Source organism: Budorcas taxicolor, chromosome 11, assembly GCF_023091745.1.
Source record: "Budorcas taxicolor isolate Tak-1 chromosome 11, Takin1.1, whole genome shotgun sequence".
Taxonomy (NCBI): Eukaryota; Metazoa; Chordata; class Mammalia; order Artiodactyla; family Bovidae; genus Budorcas; species Budorcas taxicolor.
Window position 1 is genome coordinate 120,906,916 of NC_068920.1, and position 20,706 is coordinate 120,927,621.

The following is a 20,706-nucleotide window of genomic DNA, read 5'->3' on the forward strand; positions in this document are numbered from 1 at the left end:
TTTTTCAATTTTTTCTTCATTTTTTAGTTGTAGACCTATAACAGCCTTTTAAACTCCTCATTTTAGGTAACAAACTTATGAGTTCATTTATTATATTGATCTTACTTGGCAAAGTACAGTTGTTTGGGGCCAAAGTGTGATATTTTCATTTTTAGTTATGTGGTATTTTGGTCAGAGAATATGGCCTGAATTTCTGCTTTGAAAATTAAAAAGTGTTTGTCTAAACAAATGTTGCATTTTTATTAGTGGTCCATGGGCACTTGCAAGGAAGGTGTTTGTCCAGTTTGAAGATGATATTATATCTATAATATATTACATGGTATATATTATATAGATTTTATATATATTTATGTATACTTAAATCTTTGTATATTTTGTGTCATAACTATGATACCTATCATATCATATATATGATATTTTATGTCATATCTATTTATTTTTATTCTGTAGTTTATTGGTTTGGTTTGAGTTGGGTTAGAATCATTTAACTTTTTTTTTTTAAGGGATCATTTAACTATTAAGCAGACATTTTTGCCCCTCTTTGATTTAGATGGAATAGTATACTTTGTTTTTGGATTTCAAGTGGATAAATTAAAATTAAAAAATTTTATCCATGAGACTATGTGCCTGCATTATCCTTATTTCAGTTATGGTAAATAGATTTGTCTAAATTTATTCAACCAAAATAAAATCTTATAGGCCTTCAGTAATTTTTATTTTCAGCTTTCATTAATAATATATTTGTATTGTTTTCTATCATTTTATAACTTTACAAGTTATAAATTTTACAGAGGGCCTTCAGTGAGAATTTTTAAATCATGATGCAAATGAAATACCTTATTCTGAAAATCTTTTTTTCTGGAAAGAAACAGTTTCATGTAAGCGTAGGTGTTCTCTAAACTACCATTTTGTGTAAATATGTTTTTAACAATAGCCTCAACTTCTTTTTTTTTAAGTGCAGATATTCTGTTTTTTTTACTGTTGCCTTATATTCAGACTTTTCATTCAGTTTATTTATAAATGATAAGTCTATAAGACTGGCCTTATTTCTGTGCTATTAATCATACCATTGGGATCCCCATTTTGCTTATAGTGCTATACAGTGTCAGTTGGAATGCATTGTCTCATTCCAGTGTATGTATAATCTCTTTCTACTTTTTCCTACATACAGGCCATACTTGCAAACCACCTTCTATTGTGTATTGTATCTCTAGTTTACTTTATGCCACGCTTACCTGCTGCTGCTGCTGCTGCTCCTGCTAAGTCACTTCAGTCGTGTCCGACTCTGTGCGACCCCATAGACGGCAGCCCACCAGGCTCCCCCATCCCTGGGAGTCTCCAGGCAAGAATACTGGAGTGGGTTGCCATTTCCTTCTCCAGTGCAGGAAAGTGAAAAGTGAAAGTGAAGTTGCTCAGCCGTGTCTGACTCTTAGCAACTCCATGGACTGCAGCCTACCAGGCTCCTCCATCCATGAGATTGTCCAGGCAAGAGTACTAGAGTGGGTTGCCACTGCCTTCTCCGGCCATGCTTACCTAGTGGGTTTTAAATGGTTAGCCTTAAAGATATATATAATCTTATATATATCATATATTTAATATGTAATAATTTAAGCACACACACACAGACACACATGTACTTTAGTTCTGCTAAAATTCATTTAGAGTATTTCGATAGGTATTAAGAAATATGTAACAATAACTGTTGAAAAAAAATCAAGTGTTCATTGTAAAACTGAAGTCGTGAATGGAAAGAAAGTGGAAATCTATTCTTAAGAAAACCTGATCATTAGAGGAGATCAAGTTTTACTCTTCCCCTTCCCAAATAGTAATCCTATTATCTAAGGTTAACAATACATTTAAAAACTTTTGAGGTAGCCTATTCAGCATTATTGGTGAGGGGTAGTATGGGTAGAGATTTCATTTAGCCAGGAAATAAAATGAATGGCACCTGTTTAACATCACACATTATCCTGGCACGTGTAAAGGAGTAAAGACTATCCCACTGCATAACCCCAGGACCTGAAGTACCCATATCCAACCACTGTTCCAGACTTAGCTTCTTTTCATAACAATGCCATCCTTCTAGTCCCTCTGTCTGGAGAGTCAGTGTTGACATCTGTCTCATTCTTCGTCTCATCAGTATCCCTCCCAACTATCCAGTATCCAGCTGGTTTTCAAGTCATACCCACTCCCAATTATTTTATGATATATTAAGCTCTCCATACTACTTGCCTGGAGGTTATAACAGTTTCCAACATGGATCTCCTGCCTCCACCCTTTCTTTTCTAGAGTCCATCGTCTTACTCAGTGATCTCGAACGAAGGGTGATATCACATGGCTAGTATACTCCTGTGTGCAATCCCTGAACCACTTTTTCTTTCACATATGAAGACATGTCAGAACGTAAGCAAGAGTAATATTTTAGGAATAATATTGGAGATACTTTAATTCATAAAAACATAAGCTTCAGTGCTTTTATAGTAATTATACATATTTAACAACTGATTACCATAAAACACTGTGGTAGAAACTGCTTATATAAACTGTTCTCAACTTAAACAACACATTGCCCATCATGTGTGACCAGCAAACCAGTGTCCCTCTGTTCCTACCAAGTAAAATCTTTTTACCTTTTAAGTCTTACTTCCCATTATTTCACTTTAAGTATGCTTGAGCCAAATAGGACTTTACACCATTTTTTGAACATAATCTACACTTTCCTGCTCTCATGCCACTAAACCTCTTCCCTCAATTGTACTTTTTGAAATTCTGTACATTTCTGAAGACTCAATTTAAAGGTTAGTGCTTCCAAAAAATAGTTCCTTGTGCTACTGGCAAAAGAATAATCTTCTCATCCTTTGAATTTGCTCTGTATCTTATTTTTACTTCATAACACTTAACTGTCCTACATGGTATTATAGTCATTTGTATGTATAACTTCTGGTCCCTGGGTTGGGAAGATCCCCTGGAGAAGGGATAGGCTACCCACTCCAGTATTCTTGTGCTTCTCTGGTGGCTCAGATGCTAAAGAATCTGCCCACAGTACGGGAGACCTGTGTTCAATCCGTCAGTTGGGAAGATCCCCTGGAGAAGGGAATGGCTACCTAGTCCAGTGTTCTTGCCTGGATAATTCCAGGGACAGAGGAGCCTGGCAGGCTACAATCCATGGGATCGCAAAGAGTCGGACATGACTGAGTGACCTTCACTTGTATGTAACTTTAAGGTGGAATAAATGTCTTAAAACTTGATATCTTATGAAACCTGATACCTCTTCAACATCTAGCAGTGTTTTGTAAATTGCAGTTTCAGTATACAATAAAAGTTTCTTGAATAAGTAATTGAATGAATGTTGAATTTTGTGCTTTTACTCTAGATTAATTATGGACAGTAGAAATCAATAGGGGCTGGGTTGCGGGAACAAAATGCCATACTCTAAAATCTATTGACTGTAAACTCTCTAACAGGAGGAAGTGTTCTGAATACTTCCTTGGTACTCAGGAAATATTTGTTCATTCATTTCCCTTTACTACAGAACTATTTAGAGAAGAATTTTTGAGAACAATGAAGATGATGGTGCTGACTTTTATGAAATTAGTCAAATAGTTGTACTAAGCACAGTCAATTAGAAAAGCTCTCTCAACTAATTGTACTTAAATAATATAGCCAAGTATAATACCTTAATGTTTTGAAAGCATTTAGCAATATTTTCCCTTGGGGGTATTTCTCATTCTTTTTCTCTCTGTTGTATTCTTCTAAATGGCTTCCATTAGGAAGTCTTCAATAAATGTAAACTATTATTATTAATATTAATGCTCACAGTAAATATTTACTTGGGAAGCCCAAAATCAAACACACACTGTACAGGGAAAAGGACAAATATTGAAGGTTTAAGCCAAAGTTATAGAATTTAGAATTTCTCAATTGCAATAACCTTTGGAACATCCCATTATTAATAAAAGTTGCCCTATGAAAAATAAACTGTAGAATAGTAGGGATATTCTTCAACTCCCAGGGCTAGACAGATATCTCTCCAAAAGGTACATTGCCTGTCAGTAGCAGAATTTAAAGCTTAGCTTCTAATATACAGATCTACTGCTATGCCTTTTTAAATAGATAATGTTGAAAATTACTTAACCAACTTATCATTAGGATTTAAAAAGGAGAAATATGTAATATAAATCTTTATAAAAGAGATCATTAATTAATTATGACCTATAATACATTTTGTTAAATGTATAAAAAAATAGTATAAGGCTACCTCATTCCCATGTACTTAATTTTGAGTAATAACAGTGTTTTCCCAGCTTTATGTCTTCCATGATGTACTGTCTTAATTGTTTCTGAACTTTCTTTTGCATAAAGGTACTATCTATTCTCATCTCAATGTTTGTTCTTAATTTGTCTATAATGCTTTCACTCATATTTCATTAATAGTACAAAAGCATTTAAGTCTTCATGCAGATAATTTAAAAATAGCTACAAGTTTATAAAGAATGATTTGTTTCTTTATATATTTATTTCTAGTAAATGATAAAATGTGAAATTTTTGGTGACTTTCTTATTTGATGACTTTTTTATCGAACCAACTTTATTTTTATTTACTGTTGTTAGAAATTAGCAGGAGATTACATTTTAAAATATAGGGATTCAATGAGCTCAATAATTCAGAGACAGCATGTGGCACATTGTCAAAATCTTTGCATCTGCTTTGATGTGACAATTCATCTTTGACATGGAAATGTAAAATATAAATGTTAATCCAATAATGAAAAGTTGACTTAAAACTGATGTCTTAACTTGCTTGTCTGTGTCAGACCTGAATTTGAACTGTCATTAAAATACTGATTTTTCTTTCCTATATAAAATAGAAATAATATACTAATAATATACTAACATTATTGCTACATGTTCCTACAGATGAAAATGATAATGTTGAGATAAATACTAACGAGGAGATTCCTGAAGGCTTTGTTGTAGGAGGTGGAGATGAACTTACTAACTTAGAAAGTGACCTTGATACTCCCGGTAATTTCAAATTATAAATACTTTGTGTCCTGCTGCATGGCAAACTCTTCTGTTACATTTTTATTATTATCTCACCAATAATGATAGTAAATTCTTTTGGTAGTTTTATTACATCTTATGCCCTCACAAATCATTTAGCTAACTCCACCTTCCATCAGTTTTATATTATTATTTTGTTTTAGGCTTAATGTTAAAATTAGCAGTAATAGTAAAATGGCGAATTTTAGTTTTTCTCTTATTACTAGGATTCACTTTGATATTTTATAGGACAATTTGTAGACATTCTGTGATTGGTTCCCTTATTTTGTTGTGATGTTCTAAGATACAGATGAAGCATTGGAATGCTTCAAATTGTAATGTAAACCATGGATCAGATTTCCTGATTTGGTTTGAAATTGGTAGTCTTAGTAGGAATATTATTTTATAAATTTTGTGCTTACTTTAAGTATTTAAATATTACTACTAATAAATTATTTTATGCATGCTTAATGATTACAGTAAAACTCTTTGAAAACTGCTTATATAGATTACAATTAAATTAATCTCCTGTTGTATATCAGTAGATATCATACCAGTAATCACATTTGCAATTGAACTTCTGAGTTCTCATATAAAATATGAAGATAATTGCTTGTGGTTTAATAGATGAGTTGCATATGCATTGCCTTTGTAAGTCAGCAGCAGGTAGCTTTGTAAACATGAGGGGTTCCATAAATGCTTATTAAATTGAATTCTTATAGCAGTAAAATGTCTTTGGCAATTACAGGTCAGAAAGTGAAATCCCTAATGTTTGTCTTTTCCTGTGAAAAGCTACAGGGAGGAAGAGACTCTTTTCTTCCCAGCCATGGCATGTCCCTGCAATGCTAACCTGCTTTGTTTCTTCCCTGTTTGAAATCATGCTGTTATTTCTGCAAAAAACAGTCAACCAGAGTCTTCCTAACTATGGAGAGCAGCCCGCCACCCCCCACCCCACCCCCCCCAACCCCACCCCCCTCCACCCCCTGCCAAAATCAGTGTCTCTTGTCAGTAGTTCCTTCATGGCTTAGTATTAAATAATACTTTACTAGATACAGGGCAGTATACTTATAATTATTCAAGTACAGGAGAATGCTGATATTTAAGGAAATTTTAAAAAATTTTAACCCAAAATTAGGACTGCCTTTTACTTCTTTTGGTTTAAAATACCTACTCACCCTCTCACCACAGCCACCATCAGTCTTTCAGAAATCGGTATCATCTCTTTACCGCTGAGGGCACCTATAAACTCAGAATTAAAGCTTTAACATTCAATTCATGGAAGTATAAAATCAGTGACAATTAGTGGTACATATTTCCTGATTTAATAGTAGATTATAAAGATGGGAGAAATTAACCCTTTTTTGGATAAGGTAAGGAGAATTTTTTAGCTTTAGTTACAGCAACTTTGTGAGATATTTTAGTGTATTTAAAGGCTGACTAATTTTAAGGCCTAATAGGCTTGACTCTTATCCTTTTTAAAAACACTCTTCCTACTTTTTTGTATACCAAAAAAGAAAACACATCTCAGTCTTCCTGTTTTTTGGAGTTAACTAATACATTGTTTACAGTTCTCAAGCATGCCAAGTGCTGGCATGTACATAAGACAGATTTCCAATTCAGACTATGGTTTATTTCATGGCAATAAGAAATAGGAATGAAAAAAAAAGAAATAGGAATGCAAACTGGAATCTGAAAACACGTAGCGTACATTATGATTTTTATCCTTGCTTTATTTTTCCCAAAATTCTTTTTTTATATGTATATAAAAGTCATAATGTTTTAATAATAAATTGTTTAATCTTTATCTTGATTTGACCACAGTTCATCAGATATTGTTTTAAAAAGAAGCCTGGCAATATAAACTGACCAATTTGCATGAAAGTAATGATAATAGCATTTATTAAGAGTCTTATAATTAGAAAACTTATTAATCTTTATGAAAAATATCATTCACCAAATGGTCAGCATGTCTTTTATAATCATTTTATTAAAGAGTTGCTTTGAGTGAATTTTTTAAATGGAATTGTTTCCATTTGCTTCTGAACTATTTTATTAAATAAAGACTAATTTACTTGCTAAAGATAATTTGAAATTATTTATTTTTAAAGTTATAGCCATTTTTTATTTTAAATTTCTATCCATATTTTATACATTGAAAAATACAATAATCTTTATTTCTGCCCTCTAATTAGAAGTTATTTGTGAACATATACCCTATTTCAATGCTGGGTATATATGTACACACATAAACATTGGATTCTAACAGTATATACATGACTGTCTAAGATAATGTTAAGAGCATAATATGGCATTTTATGTCTAAATTTAATATACTAGAAGAATTGAAATTACAAAATAATATAATTTAGAATCAAATGCATTACCTCTTTTAAATACTGACTTTTTAATACCGTCTTTTATTATGTACAACCTATAAAGTTGCTAATATAAATATATGCATTAAATATGGGCTGAGGTTTTAAGGTAAGCATAGCTGCTATTAACCATAGAATGACTAAATGGTCTTTAGGCGTGTTGACTGTATTCTTTATGGGGACTGATTTTGGGGAAAAGCACATATATATGCTAAGAGACTAGATTTTATTTATTCTCACCACAAAAAAAAAATGATAATTTTGAGACATGATAGAATTGTTGACTAATGCTGTGATGGTAATCATATTGCAATATATGAATGTATCAAAGCATCACATTGTACACCTTAAACTTACACAGTGTTATATATCAATTTTTGAAAAAGGAATATAGTCAATATCCCTAAAGACTACTTAGTTATACTATAGTTACAGTATAGTAATTATAGTTATATAGTATGTAATATTGTTTATAGTAGATATATAGATGCAGAGTTATGCATATGTTTGGTCTTATATGTTATTTCACAACTCTAATGTCCTTCTCTCTCTTTTTTAAAATATAGTAATATTTTTATGATGTCCTTTAAATTGATAGCTACACAACTAAATGTAGTTCACACAGTTATTCATAATATTTACGTATTTAACAGAACAAGACACTAAGTTGGCAGACTTGAAGCTGAAGAAACTCCTGGACACTCAGCCACAGGTGGCAAATTCACTTTCCAGCACTGCTCAGAAAGCTGTTAATGAAAGTCCAGAGCAAGACATTAAGGTAAATCTTACTTAAAATATTTCACTTGGTATCTGTGTATTCTAATTTCCACTGGTACTTTATAATCCTAAAGTCAGTTTCTTACCAAATTATTCACGTTAAGATTAAGATATAAGAATTTTTATTAAATAGCTGATAAATTGAATGCCAGTATGATAATCAGTATGCATATACAGTTTTTCAGAGAAACTACTACTTTAAGTTGATATGTAAGTAAAAGTAAAAGCTGTTCTTGACTTCTGTATGCATCTGTATTTTGCTAATGAGAACATTGTTAAGAGAATTCTAGCATATTCTGTCATCTGCAGCCTCTGACCTGTTAAGATGGATTAATATCTGAAGATGGTATGTGATTGAATATAAATTTTGAAGATACTTGCATGTGCTTTGTGCCAGTATAAATCTTACCTTGTGTAAGATTTTAGCCAGAATAACACATTGTAAGATGATGATAATGATGATTTGTAGTATTTATATTATCCCCTCTCAAGCTGTCCCCCCTTTTCCTTGTACTGTATCATTAATATTTCTCTAGCTTTAGGGCACTTCTAGTCTTGTATAACTTTTCACCCACCTGCGGACTGTGGGGACTGCCCTGCTGACTGAAAGGATTTCCTTTCCCTGACACAGAGATGCTTTGAAGTCCCAAAACAATGACTTTCATTGCTTTTCCCTTATACTGTCGGTTTCTATAAATTGGTGATGAAAGTGTGTGGCAGCACCAGAGGACTTTTGGTCTCTATCTTTGAACAAAAGGAAGCCTGGATCAGGTCTGATTTTTTGCGTTCAATTTAGCTTTCTGCACTGGATTTAATGCAGAATGAAGCTGGCCTAAGAATAATACAATGGATTGAAAAGGCTAACTGAATTAGTGGGTTTAGAGGAATACATTTGTAAAGTGGCAGAAGTCCCTAGTCATAAAAAGGTTTCTTAAGATGGGATTTGCTAGCTAATCACACTGATATTTTAGCATGTTGCCAGGCCTCAAAAAATTTAGCTGTGTTTGTTTATTTTGGTAAAGACTTGAGTTTTACACTATTGGGCAGTTATTATGATACAACAGTAGAACACACACTTTTCTTAAACAAATAAAAGCCATAATTGTTTCTATCCTAGCTACGTAGGTAGTATATTGTAAGCATGATACTAATGTAAATATATAACTTAAAAAAATGAAACATATTTTCATTCTTAAGGTTTAATTATCTAAATAGATGCAGATGGTTTTGCATTCCAAAAAGCCCTTAAATGTAGTTATTTTCAAACTTATTCCAACAAAAGGTGTGCTTTAAACAGCTTGTCTTTGTATGGATCTTTTTAGTTGAGATTTTTTTAAATGATGCTTATAAAGAACATATAGTCCATCTGTTCCCTTGAAGCTTTCAGCATTGATTTGGGGTTTTATTTTTTTTTAATAAAATGCAGTTTACACGTTTATAAATGAGGCATTTTGTGTTTGTGGAAAAGGATAAACTGTTACCTTCCCTTGAGGATTCTGTATCCCAGGCCTCCTTGAGGCTAGAGAATAGGCCATTGGAGGACTCCCTCATTACTGATTGTCTCAATGCAGAGGAAGGGCAAAGTCTTGGTAGCTTTTGATAACCAGTTTCAGCATTCAGCAGGCTTAGCTATTAGTCATGCATCTTAGCCTTTCCCTATTTACTTTCAAAACACTTAATAAAAATAATAAAAGATTAGGTGTAAAATGAAATATTTGTTTGGTACACAGCACCTCGGTATCTGCAGCTTCCACACACTGCAGTGGTTCAGTCTTCTGGGATATTTCTTGTTGATAGAACCATTTGAATTTGTTACCAGTATTAACATAGGAAGCTCTGGAAAAGATAATTGTAGTTTCCTTAGCTGTAAAGGGCTTACTTACAAATCTGGCTTTGGAAAGTTATAGCTGATGAAATGCAGTTCAGTGGGGTAGTATTATAATCCTACCTTTTAGCCTTCATCCAGCATTAGTGGTTTATCTCAATGGGCATAAAATTAGAAACTAGTTCTTCTTGTCATACAAGTCTGTGAGACTGTACAAACCAATGGGGCAGAATAGTGAGGCTGTGGGGTGGGTCCTGGTAGACAGAGGTAATGTGGCATTTAAATGATACATATCATCAGGAGAAGACAGGGAGGTTTACAGTATCTAATGAATCAAAGTTATCAAGAATGATTCTCTGTTTAAACCCTGTCTCCCAAAGGTTTTGGTTACAGGCAACAGACCTTGTAGTTGTGCTGTTTAGAACTCTTTACAATCCTTTTTTTTTCCAATATATTTCTAAATTGAAATTATCTTAAATCAGTAAAAGTTGTTTACTAATGTGTAATCTCACATTTATAAAAAGATCAGGACTATAAACACATTTGTTTTACTTTTAGAATGGCACAGAGGATCTTAGGACTGAGCGATTACAAAAAGCAACAGAACGGTTTAGAAATCCTGTTGTGTTCAGCAAGGATGCTACAGTCAAAAAGACTCAACTTCAGTCTTTCAGTCAATATGTTGAGAACAGACCAGGTAAGAACACTTTTTTAGATGTTTTCCCATCTTACAATTTAACAGTATTTAGCTGTGTGTGTGTATATATATATATATATATATATATGTATATGTATATATATATATGCTGATAATGTAAATCCACATTTTAATACACAACTATCAAGCTTTATAATAATTTTACATGTCTTTCCCTTTTTTTTAAGAGATGAAAAGGCAGAGATCAATACAAGAAGATACAAAGAAAGGAAATGAGGAGAAGGCAGCGATAACTGAAACTCAGAGGAAGCCATCAGAAGATGAAGTGCTTAATGTATATTAATTTTTTGTGTGGTTTCATGATTGCTGATAATTCCAAACTGTATGTGGAAATAGTGCCTTTATTTGTTAAAATGAGATGTTAGGTTTTTTAAGATGTCAATCTCCAGTGCATTCAAAGCAGAGTGAGAGGGGTGCACTGTTGAATTAGTCTGCAGTGTGGTGATAATTGTCAGATAAAAAAAAATGAATTTTTCAGAGTTCCACAGCCCCAGCTTCCTTGAGACATTTCCATCAGGGCACTTCCCATAAAGAGATTCCAGTATTGATCTACCAGGAGGATTTTAATTATTACAATAGCAGATACCGCAGAGCTGCAGTTAGAGGGAAAAGTCACATGAGACCTGCTAGAATTTCTCAGCCAACCCATTTTGTTGGCTTGGGTTAATGGGTGTTCAACCTTTCCATTATCCAGATCAGCCGTGAATTACTAGCTGAATGATGTTTGCATTAATATAATATATATGGTAATTTCTTCACTTAATTAACGGGGAGGTTCAGCTCAGTAGGGGTATGGGCTGATCATGTGTAAAATTGATTTGTGAGGGAAATATTTGATAGACCGCAGGGAGAAAGCTGCTTTTGATGGACAGCTGCGGGACAGAAGCAGGAAGAACAAGTTTTAACTTGAATTTTTGTCTGGAAGCATTGCTCTCTTTAATGGTGCTACTTTTAAAAATTATTATTATCTCCAGTTTGTGTAAATATTTTCGTTGTTTTTACTGTTAAAATTGTTTTTTTTGGATTTTAAAACCCTTGCAAATGTACTGAGAGTTACAAACTATATTTTAGGGCTCTAAAAACTTCTCATTTTTAGGTTTTCATCCTAAAGTTATTTCACTAAAAGAATGTCTTAATACATAGAAGAGGTACCTCAGAAGAGGTACCTCGTATATCCTGATGAAATATTTAGTATAATTTATAAGTTACAGAATATTTGAGTATACTGTATACTCCCACTATTTAAATCTGGCTATAAACTTAATGACTATTTTTAACTGAACTGGTGAGTAGAAGCAGTTTATGTATTACTTATCACTTCCGTTTTCTTATATTTTTATTACTCTGGATGGGATTGAGAAAAGAAAAGTCCGTTTTGAAAATGGCTCTAGTCTCTGGCAGATAGATACAAAAAGCATCCACGAAATTTTAAAGTTACCATTAGCATTTATTCTGTTCTTATAATTTTTGCTTTATTTCATATTGAGGTGAGAGAATATCCACTTTGTATGAATCTTGAAAAAATACAGTGACTTATTTGATCAGTCTATCCTGAGACATGATTTATCAGTTTCGTGATTTTTAAAAAATATTTCAGTTTTCAGTTTGTCAGCTACCATAATCAGTTTAACAATAAGCTGGTTTAAATTGAGTTCATATTTACTAGTTCCAAAGATAAATAAGTTGTTCATGTTGTTAGACAGGTTTGTTGATTATGAGACTTCTAAAATATCCTATAATAACATAATTCTTGATTTAGTTTCTTGTTTAAGGAGTAACGAAAGATAATTCCTCGTGGCTTCTTAGAGATTAATATGCTCCTAGGTATGGAAGGGATTTGGCAGAGGAAGGTTGCTCACATTTATTTCTCTGAATAAATGTTATAAGTGCTGATAGTAGTAGTGGCAGTGGTAAGAGTAATCACTTACGCAGTTCTTTAGTGTTTGTCAACTACTTAGGAAACTTACCCCTAGAAATGTCACAAGATAAACATTCCAAAGGGAGCTGTAATTAATCAGTTTGGTACTATACCACAAATAACCCTGCCCCTAATGATTTAAATTTGTAATATGGAAATAAAAATTAAAGTTTACTGGTACTTTATAATAGAACTGCTACTTCAAATAGAACTTCTAAGGATAATTTTTTTTTAACATGCATGGTTATAAAAAGTGAAATTTCAGATTAAAATCCAAATTTGGTTACATGGAAGATTAACCAAATCAATGTACTGGTAGCATTAGATCCAGTGTAGCAAGGTTTGAAACCACCTGTCAAGTTAGAATTCACAGTTACAATAATTAGTAATACATCAACACAATGACATGTTAAAGTACAGAAGCCAGCTGGAGGGGAAACTGGAGATATTAGAAACTTCTCTTTCATCATTTAAAAAAAAAATTTTTTTTAAATATAGTCACTATGAAAAGAAATGTATCTTTTTAATTTTATATTTCTGTAAGAACAAATCTGATATTCTTCCAGATAAATTCTTTAACAATCAATTCCTTAGCTAAACTCCATTTTTGTATATTATACTTTTGAATTAAGGATGTTATAATTATTTGTTTTGACAGCCACCAAGGGGAAAATTATCTGTCTTTGTCCACGCTTAATAACTGACTCAACTCTAGGAGAAATTTTTCTAACTCAGTGTTTACTTTTTAAACCTGGGTGTTAAATTATAAATGTAATACTAAACAGCTGAGGTTTTCTCTATTTACAAAAGTTTTGCTATATATAATACATATGAAAATGTTTTGAATCACAGGGCGTTGATTTTTGGTACTAAGGGTGATACTAAAGGTGTATTTGGTTCTCTCGGTAAGTGCTTTACTAAGTGTTTGCAGAAAGGAAAAAATGCAACTTACAAGTGATTTTTTTTTTCCTTCCTGTTTGTTCTCGTTAACAGAAAGGGTTCAAAGACACCAGTCAGTATGTTGTAGGAGAATTGGCAGCACTAGAGAATGAGCAAAAGCAAATTGACACCCGTGCCGCGCTGGTGGAGAAGCGCCTTCGCTATCTCATGGACACAGGTACGGTGCCCAATTACACTGTAAACAGTTTTGGCAAATTGAGCGTTCACAAACTCTTATAGAGTTTTGGAAGTGTGAATCTTTGAAGCCTGAATGTTCAGCAGAACTGCCTTGAAAATAAAAAGGCTGCGATTTGCAGCCACCTCTCTGGGCCCTGGTGATAAGAGTGCCTTCATGGGAAGTGATAACTCGCCCTGATACCGTGTGAGCCAGCACTATTGAACAGTGTGCTCATCCATGCAGAGTTGGAATACACATCTGTGCCTCATTGATATGCCACTGCTTAAAAAAAAAGTAAGATCTTCACTGTTCTACTGATTCATTGGGAAAAAAAAAGATTTGGCCAGCTAAAGCCATGTACTGCATGAAACAGAGCACTATGCATAGGGGACGGCTCCATGGACTAGATCACTGAAATTTGAGAATACTATCTGGTTACTGATGCTCCGCAGTTTTTTTTCAAGAAAACAGCTTTTTAAAAATCTGTAATACTTTGTGTCACAGTTGCATTTGAAAGGATTAAGGTATATAGGAAGGTTTGTAAAAATGGTTTAGAGCAGCAAGTTAGCTCCTAACCAGAGGATAGATTGGCATTTAATGCTGATTGCCAGTGGTGATTGAATAGGTCTAAGTGTGCAGTAAGCTACTGTGGTGGGGTGGGGGAGGGGGTACTGTGTATGTATTTTTAAGAAGTACATACGCATATGTTTCTTTAAAATGCTGCTCCTACAAAGGGGTAAAAATGGGAAATAAATTGAAATTAATACCAAAGTAAAAGTAAACTATGTTAAGTTAAAAAATGTCAAAATCTAAGTAGAAAATCTATTCCTCTAATTAATTGCTTTAATTTTATGTTAAATAGATTAGTAAATTACTAGTGGATTAGAATTGGAAAGCTTTCTTGAACTGTTTCTTCTCTATCTGCCAAAGATGTATTTACAACTAATAAGCTCCTTCAGAAATAATCACTTAAATGGGACATTTGAAAATTGCCTACATTAGTGATAGAACACACTAGACTGTGAAGAGGCCTTTGGTTTTATATGACCAGATTGGTTTCAAACTGTGTTCTGTGAAGACTTTAGGGCTTTTTTCATAAAAGAGCATTGTGTCACAAGAGAAAAGACTAGAAATTCTGTTACCTTTCCTTCTTCCATGCTTGGAACCTGATTTATTGAGGGTTCTAACCAGAACAGACATTACCAGTGAAGCTTTGTAGTGGCCCTCATCCCAACTATAAATCATTTATTATCTGAAACACGTCATGGACTACAGACTGACTCTAGAATCTCTTCAGGGTTTTATATTCCATGCTACACAGGACAGAATCTGGTCTAGACTGAATCTGCTAGACTTGATTCCCCAGCTTGATAAGCTACAAGAATTCTCCTGGATCGTATCAAACCTCCTCCAGCTCAAATAATGGTCACCAAGATTTGCCTAAAGCCTATTTAGCATCTGAATTAAAAGGTAAGGTGTTAGAAAGGGAAAGCATATATTTATCCTTTTCCTTTTGGAGGTTCCAGTGCTTCTAACTTTTCATTTATTATAGAAGTTAGCACCTTTCTCTGATATGTTACAGTTTTCATTTACTTTCTGAATCTCAGCCTTAGAATTAAGCAGAGCAGATAGTATCCATATTCTTCATTTACTTTCTGAATCTCAGCCTTAGAATTAAGCAGAACAGATAGTAATCATATACTTTACATGATAAAACTAAGGCTCAGATAGGGGAAATGGCTCATATAAGACGGCTTAATTACTAATGGCTGAGTTAGGGCCTGAACCCATTTTTAGGTTTTCTAGTTCTTGAGACAGTTCTCTTTCTCTCTCTCTCTTTTTTTAATAGCAAAAAAATACTTTATTGGCTATTTCAGTTTTTATATACTTGTGGATACTGACTATATACAGTTTTTAATTGTATTGATTTGAAATTCACATATAAAATTAACCATTTTCAAATGTACAGTTCTGTAGCATCTAGTACATTCACAGTGTTGTGCAATCACCACCACTATTTCCAGAGTTTTTCATCACCGTAAACAGAAACTGTGCTTATTAATTCCTCACTTCCTCCTCTCAGTCCCCTGGGACTCACTAATCTACTTTCTGTTTCTCTGAATTAGTTTTATTCTAGATATTTCATATAAGTGAAATCAAACTATAGTTATTCTTTTGTGTCTGACTTCTTTCAGTTACTATAATATTTTCAAGGTTCAACTATATTGTAATATACCACTACTTAATACCTTTTTGTGAAAGTGAAAGTCACTCAGACTATACAGTCCATGGAATTCTGCAGGTCAGAATAGTGGAGTGGGTAGCCTTTCCTTTCTCCAGGGGATCTTCCCAACCCGGGTCTCCCGCATTGCAGGCAGATTCTTTACCAGCTGAGCCACAAGGGAAGCCCAAGAATACTAGAGTGGGTAGCCTAGCCCTTCTCCAGCGGATCTTCCTGACCCAGGAATCGAACTGGGGTCTCCTGCATTACAGGTGATTCTTTACCAACTGAGCTATCAGGGAAGCCCTGTTCTTGTTGTGGTTAAATAATATTCCATTGTATATATATGCCATATTTTGTATATTCATTCATCCATTGACGGACATTTGGGTTGTTTCCACCTTCTGGCTACAATGAACATGGTCTCAAATCATCTCTTTGCATCTCTTCAGTTTGAGGGGTTGGAATTACTGAGTCATATGGTAATTCTCTATTTTTTATTAAGAAACTGTACTCAGTTTTAAAAGGGCTATGAAGTTTATTTAGAAGTTGATTTGTGGAACTGAGGATACATTTTCCAAAACAAGCACTGTTATAAGCATCTACAGGCTAGACAAACCCACACAAATCTATTAATTTAAAATATAAATATAATAATAATAATAATAGTTATTATTAGACCTGAGTCCTAGGTTCTTAAAGCTTGAGCAGCTCTGGGCTTTAAGCACCAACTCCTTTAACACTGAAGCTCTCGCATTTTGAGGAGGAGGAAGGTGGGGACTGGTTGGTGGCCCAGACTTCTGTGCATTTTTCCTTACTTGTTGGAAGAAGACTCTAGCAAAAAAGTACCAAAGGATTGTAAGAGAGATCCTCAGTCAGTACTACAACAAGAGGGGGAGATAGCAGGGATGAGAATGGCCATGACATGGGAAAGGCTGGAAAGATGCCAACATTCATTTAGAGGAGAGGCATCAATAGTAGAGTCAACTCAGCTGTGGGGATTTATACGACTAGTTCCTTCTGAAATTGAGTAATCCTAAATCAGTGATAGTCTGAATATTAAATAACAATAGTATGTGAGAGATAGAGTGTGTGAGACTGTGTGTGTGTATGTGTGTATTTCTGCCACCCTGTCTTAGGGTCTATAAAACCCTCATGCAAATGATGGAGAATTTTTTTCCATAAGCAATGTTTTGTGGGTTTTGTTTTTATTTTTATGTTGTAGTTATTGCAGAGGAGGAATTTTTAAATTTCTAGCACATAAAGTTTATAACAATTAGTTCCTTGGGAACAATAAAGCTTATTAGAAACATACATGTGTTCTAAGCTGATGTTTTATAAGTATAGGGCAGATGAATCTGAACCAGCAATATTGTTAGCTTTGCAAAAATGGAGTTTGAAATGGGAATGTTGATGAACCCTTTTACTAAAGTGCTACAGATAGTGTTACTCTAATGAATGGTTTTTCTTTCCCATTCCTAATCTGTTTTCATGTGATGGTTATCAAACTTTCTTACTGTAGGACAGTAGTGTTTTAAACTAATAATTTGGGGGTATTAAATGACAATATTTTATTTATATTTTGAGTGTAAAAATTAAATATCTTGAGGGGGAAATTGCAATGAAATGGCATCTTCTGGCTTTCTACCCTTTAAGCACTGAAAAGTGATCATGATTACCTCCCTAAGTCCCTTGGCCACAAATACTGATTCTGTAGCTTTTTGTAGACTAACCACTACAAAAATCTAGCAACTGACCATTTAAAAATATCAAATATACTCAGGGGAAAGAGAATGAAAAGAGATAACTTTTCTCTACATTCCTCAGAATGTTTCTTTACCTCAGCCTTTGAGGAATCAAATGTCGTAAATATTAAAGCTTCTTTAAAGCAGGAAATTGGGCCCACAAAAACATAAAAATGAAAATTTTGACTTGTTACTAGGAACCCTTCTCACTGAGTCTTCAGAATTACTCATTGTCTTTACCTAAAGATAACAATCATAGCCAGTATTTATTACATGCTTCTTATATATAAGTCTGGCTTTATGGAAAATGCTTGATGTATGTAACATTAAGGACAAGGAGATAATGTGTGTAACACATTATCTCTCACAATGGCCCTGTGGGATAGGTTCCATTTAATAACTGGGACTACAGATAATCACATTTTTAGGGAGGAAACTGAGGCTCAGAGAAGGTAGTAACTTGCCTTCAAATGGTAGTGCCAGGAGTCAAACCCAATCTGAGGACTCTGGAGCCCAACCTCGAGACACCACATGACATGGTCTCTGCTTCACATCTCATCTTAGAAGTTAACTTCCAATTTTCCTGGAGTCTTATTACTAATTCTCTGTACCCTTTTATCACCATTTCCTGATTTATAGTTAGCAATTCAGAAGAAACAGATCAGTATTCATTTAGCTTATGAAAAATGTCACTTAACCAACTCATTTGGCCCATTAGAGACCTAGCACACTCATATACCTCTTAAAATTATTTCTCTTCCCTGGTCATCACCATGTAATGTACATGAAAATCAGGCTACAAAACATCCTCATTTGCAATAACCAAAGAGATGAAAACAAGCTTCCCTTCAAAAGGAACATCCAGCTCTTTGCTAATCTTTAGAAAGTTCTATACTTGAACATATTTAGACTTCAGAGAGTAGTTTTCAATCAGGCATCATCTGCTTATGAATACCTGAGGGTGGTGTTCTGAGGTGTGTTAAAAGTAGAAATAACTAAAACTTTAAGTGACTGACTTCTAAAATATTATAATTATTTTTATATTAGCAGCTTACAATCTATGACACTGGATATGTATGTACCTTCATATGTTAAAGCCTCTTAGTTTTACTCTTAAAAATGTGATCTGGATCTGTTTTAAATGAAATGTAATCTCAGCTATCTTTTTTTAAAAAAGGACTAGTTTATCAGTACCTTATAGAAAATTAGTGCTTCAGTGGCATGAATACTGGTTCAGTGTCCTGTTTCTTGATTAGAGTCTAATAAATACTTGAAATTATTAGATTTCCAGAGGGTTTTATACTTCTGTTCCTGAAATACTGTATGTGATAATAAAAGAGTTTCTCTGTGGATGGGGAAGAAAAACAGTATGCGCAGAAGGTGTGAAAAAGAAAAGGTATTTGTGTGATCAAGGTATAGAGTAATATAATTTCAATCTCAATGATTTATTTTCCCTTCATAATGACCAACCTTAAATTATTACAAAGACAGAATTATCTTATTATGATAACAATGTACCTTCTATGTTACAAATAGTATATTCTATTAATAGATGGATTTTTGGATGCTGTGACTCATTGAGTAAGTGCAGATTTCAAAATATATCTCAAGTATTAAAAATCTTCCTTAGGGTCTTGTAACTATCTCATCCTATGTGTATTTCCTTTGGGTTCTTTTATCTGTATTTTCTCATTTCTACCCTAAGAAAAGCTTGCACTCTAACTTTTACTGTAATTATATATTTGGTCTACATTTTAAAAATATTTTTAATGATTAGCCATAAGCTTTTAAGTTCAGTTAGATATAAATTTAGTTATTAAATAGGCACTATTCACTATCCGAGCTCTGTAGATATCAGATAATGAGCATTTTATGGTGCTATATAAGGATTAATTAAATAACAAAAACTCTATTGACCACCAATGGTAAATATAATTGAATTAGCAGAGCAGTAAAATAAGTGTAGACAAAATAAATACAGACAAGAGAATATGGGAAAGCATCTGTAATGTTTTAGATTAATAGGCATGCAGAATTCTTCACATTTTTTTATTACGTTGTCCCTAGATGAATTCAAAGTAATTGGGGTGGTTAATTTTATTTACACAGAGCCGTTCACAGCGCATTAAATAATAGAGATAATTGAACAAGAATTGTCAAGTGTGTACTGATATCAGACATATTACAGAAGGGAATGTGCATAAAACTTCATTTCTATGCAGCCATTGTTTATGGTAATTAAGTACACAGATTTATCCCTTGGTTGCCTTCCAAGCTTATGGCAACTGCTATTGTTGTGCTCCATTAATATGTAATCAGGAAATAGTTTAATTTTCTAATCTGCAGTTTGAGAATTCACTTTCTAACAACTCTTAATTACTGCATTGCCCTAATGATGCTCATGGTTATGAAAATTGAACCAATAAACTCAGTGGAAGAAGCCAGAGGGGATTATAATTCCAGAGGTGGTGCTTACTTAATAAACTTGTTATGCCTTCACCAGAGGGAGCTCAGTGTCCTTCAAAAGCATTTAATATTTTAGAATTTGCATCTCCACTGTGTAAGGAGTTAAAATATTTAGGAGGAGGTATTATTCTAAAATCTGTTAGTGAAAAATGAGATAATATTATATTGGTGCCTTTAAAGCATTTTAGTATTAAAATTAATTATTTAGGGAATAGGTCATGAAAGATGTACCTTTTTCAAATTCACTTTCTGCTATTTACTTTCCTAACTACCTTAATGCATAGAAGATATATGAGAGCTATCTATGAAGTATTTGAGTCGCTTTTTGTTTTGACTGATTATTCCACTTTTGACTATATATGTAACTCCTCTTTTTCTCTCTTCTCTTTCTTCTTCTTCCCAACTGACTAGATTTTAATGGCTCACAGAAATTTTGTTAGTCTTATTTTCTGAGAACAAAGATCTCATGGAAGTACAATTTCTTTTCACCATATCTTAAAG

The 20,706-nt window shown here is 33.5% G+C and overlaps 1 protein-coding gene across 1 annotated transcript in view; it reads left to right on the forward strand.

Annotated features, from left to right (window-relative positions):
- Positions 1 to 20,706, forward strand: part of EHBP1 (EH domain binding protein 1) — a 347,498-nt gene that overhangs the window by 290,102 nt on the left and 36,690 nt on the right. Inside the window, exons 16-20 of the mRNA XM_052648636.1 lie at positions 4,918 to 5,025; positions 8,072 to 8,196; positions 10,579 to 10,717; positions 10,906 to 11,012; positions 13,650 to 13,773. Of these exons, the coding sequence (XP_052504596.1) occupies positions 4,918 to 5,025; positions 8,072 to 8,196; positions 10,579 to 10,717; positions 10,906 to 11,012; positions 13,650 to 13,773 (603 nt within the window). The remainder of the gene's footprint in view (positions 1 to 4,917; positions 5,026 to 8,071; positions 8,197 to 10,578; positions 10,718 to 10,905; positions 11,013 to 13,649; positions 13,774 to 20,706) is intronic.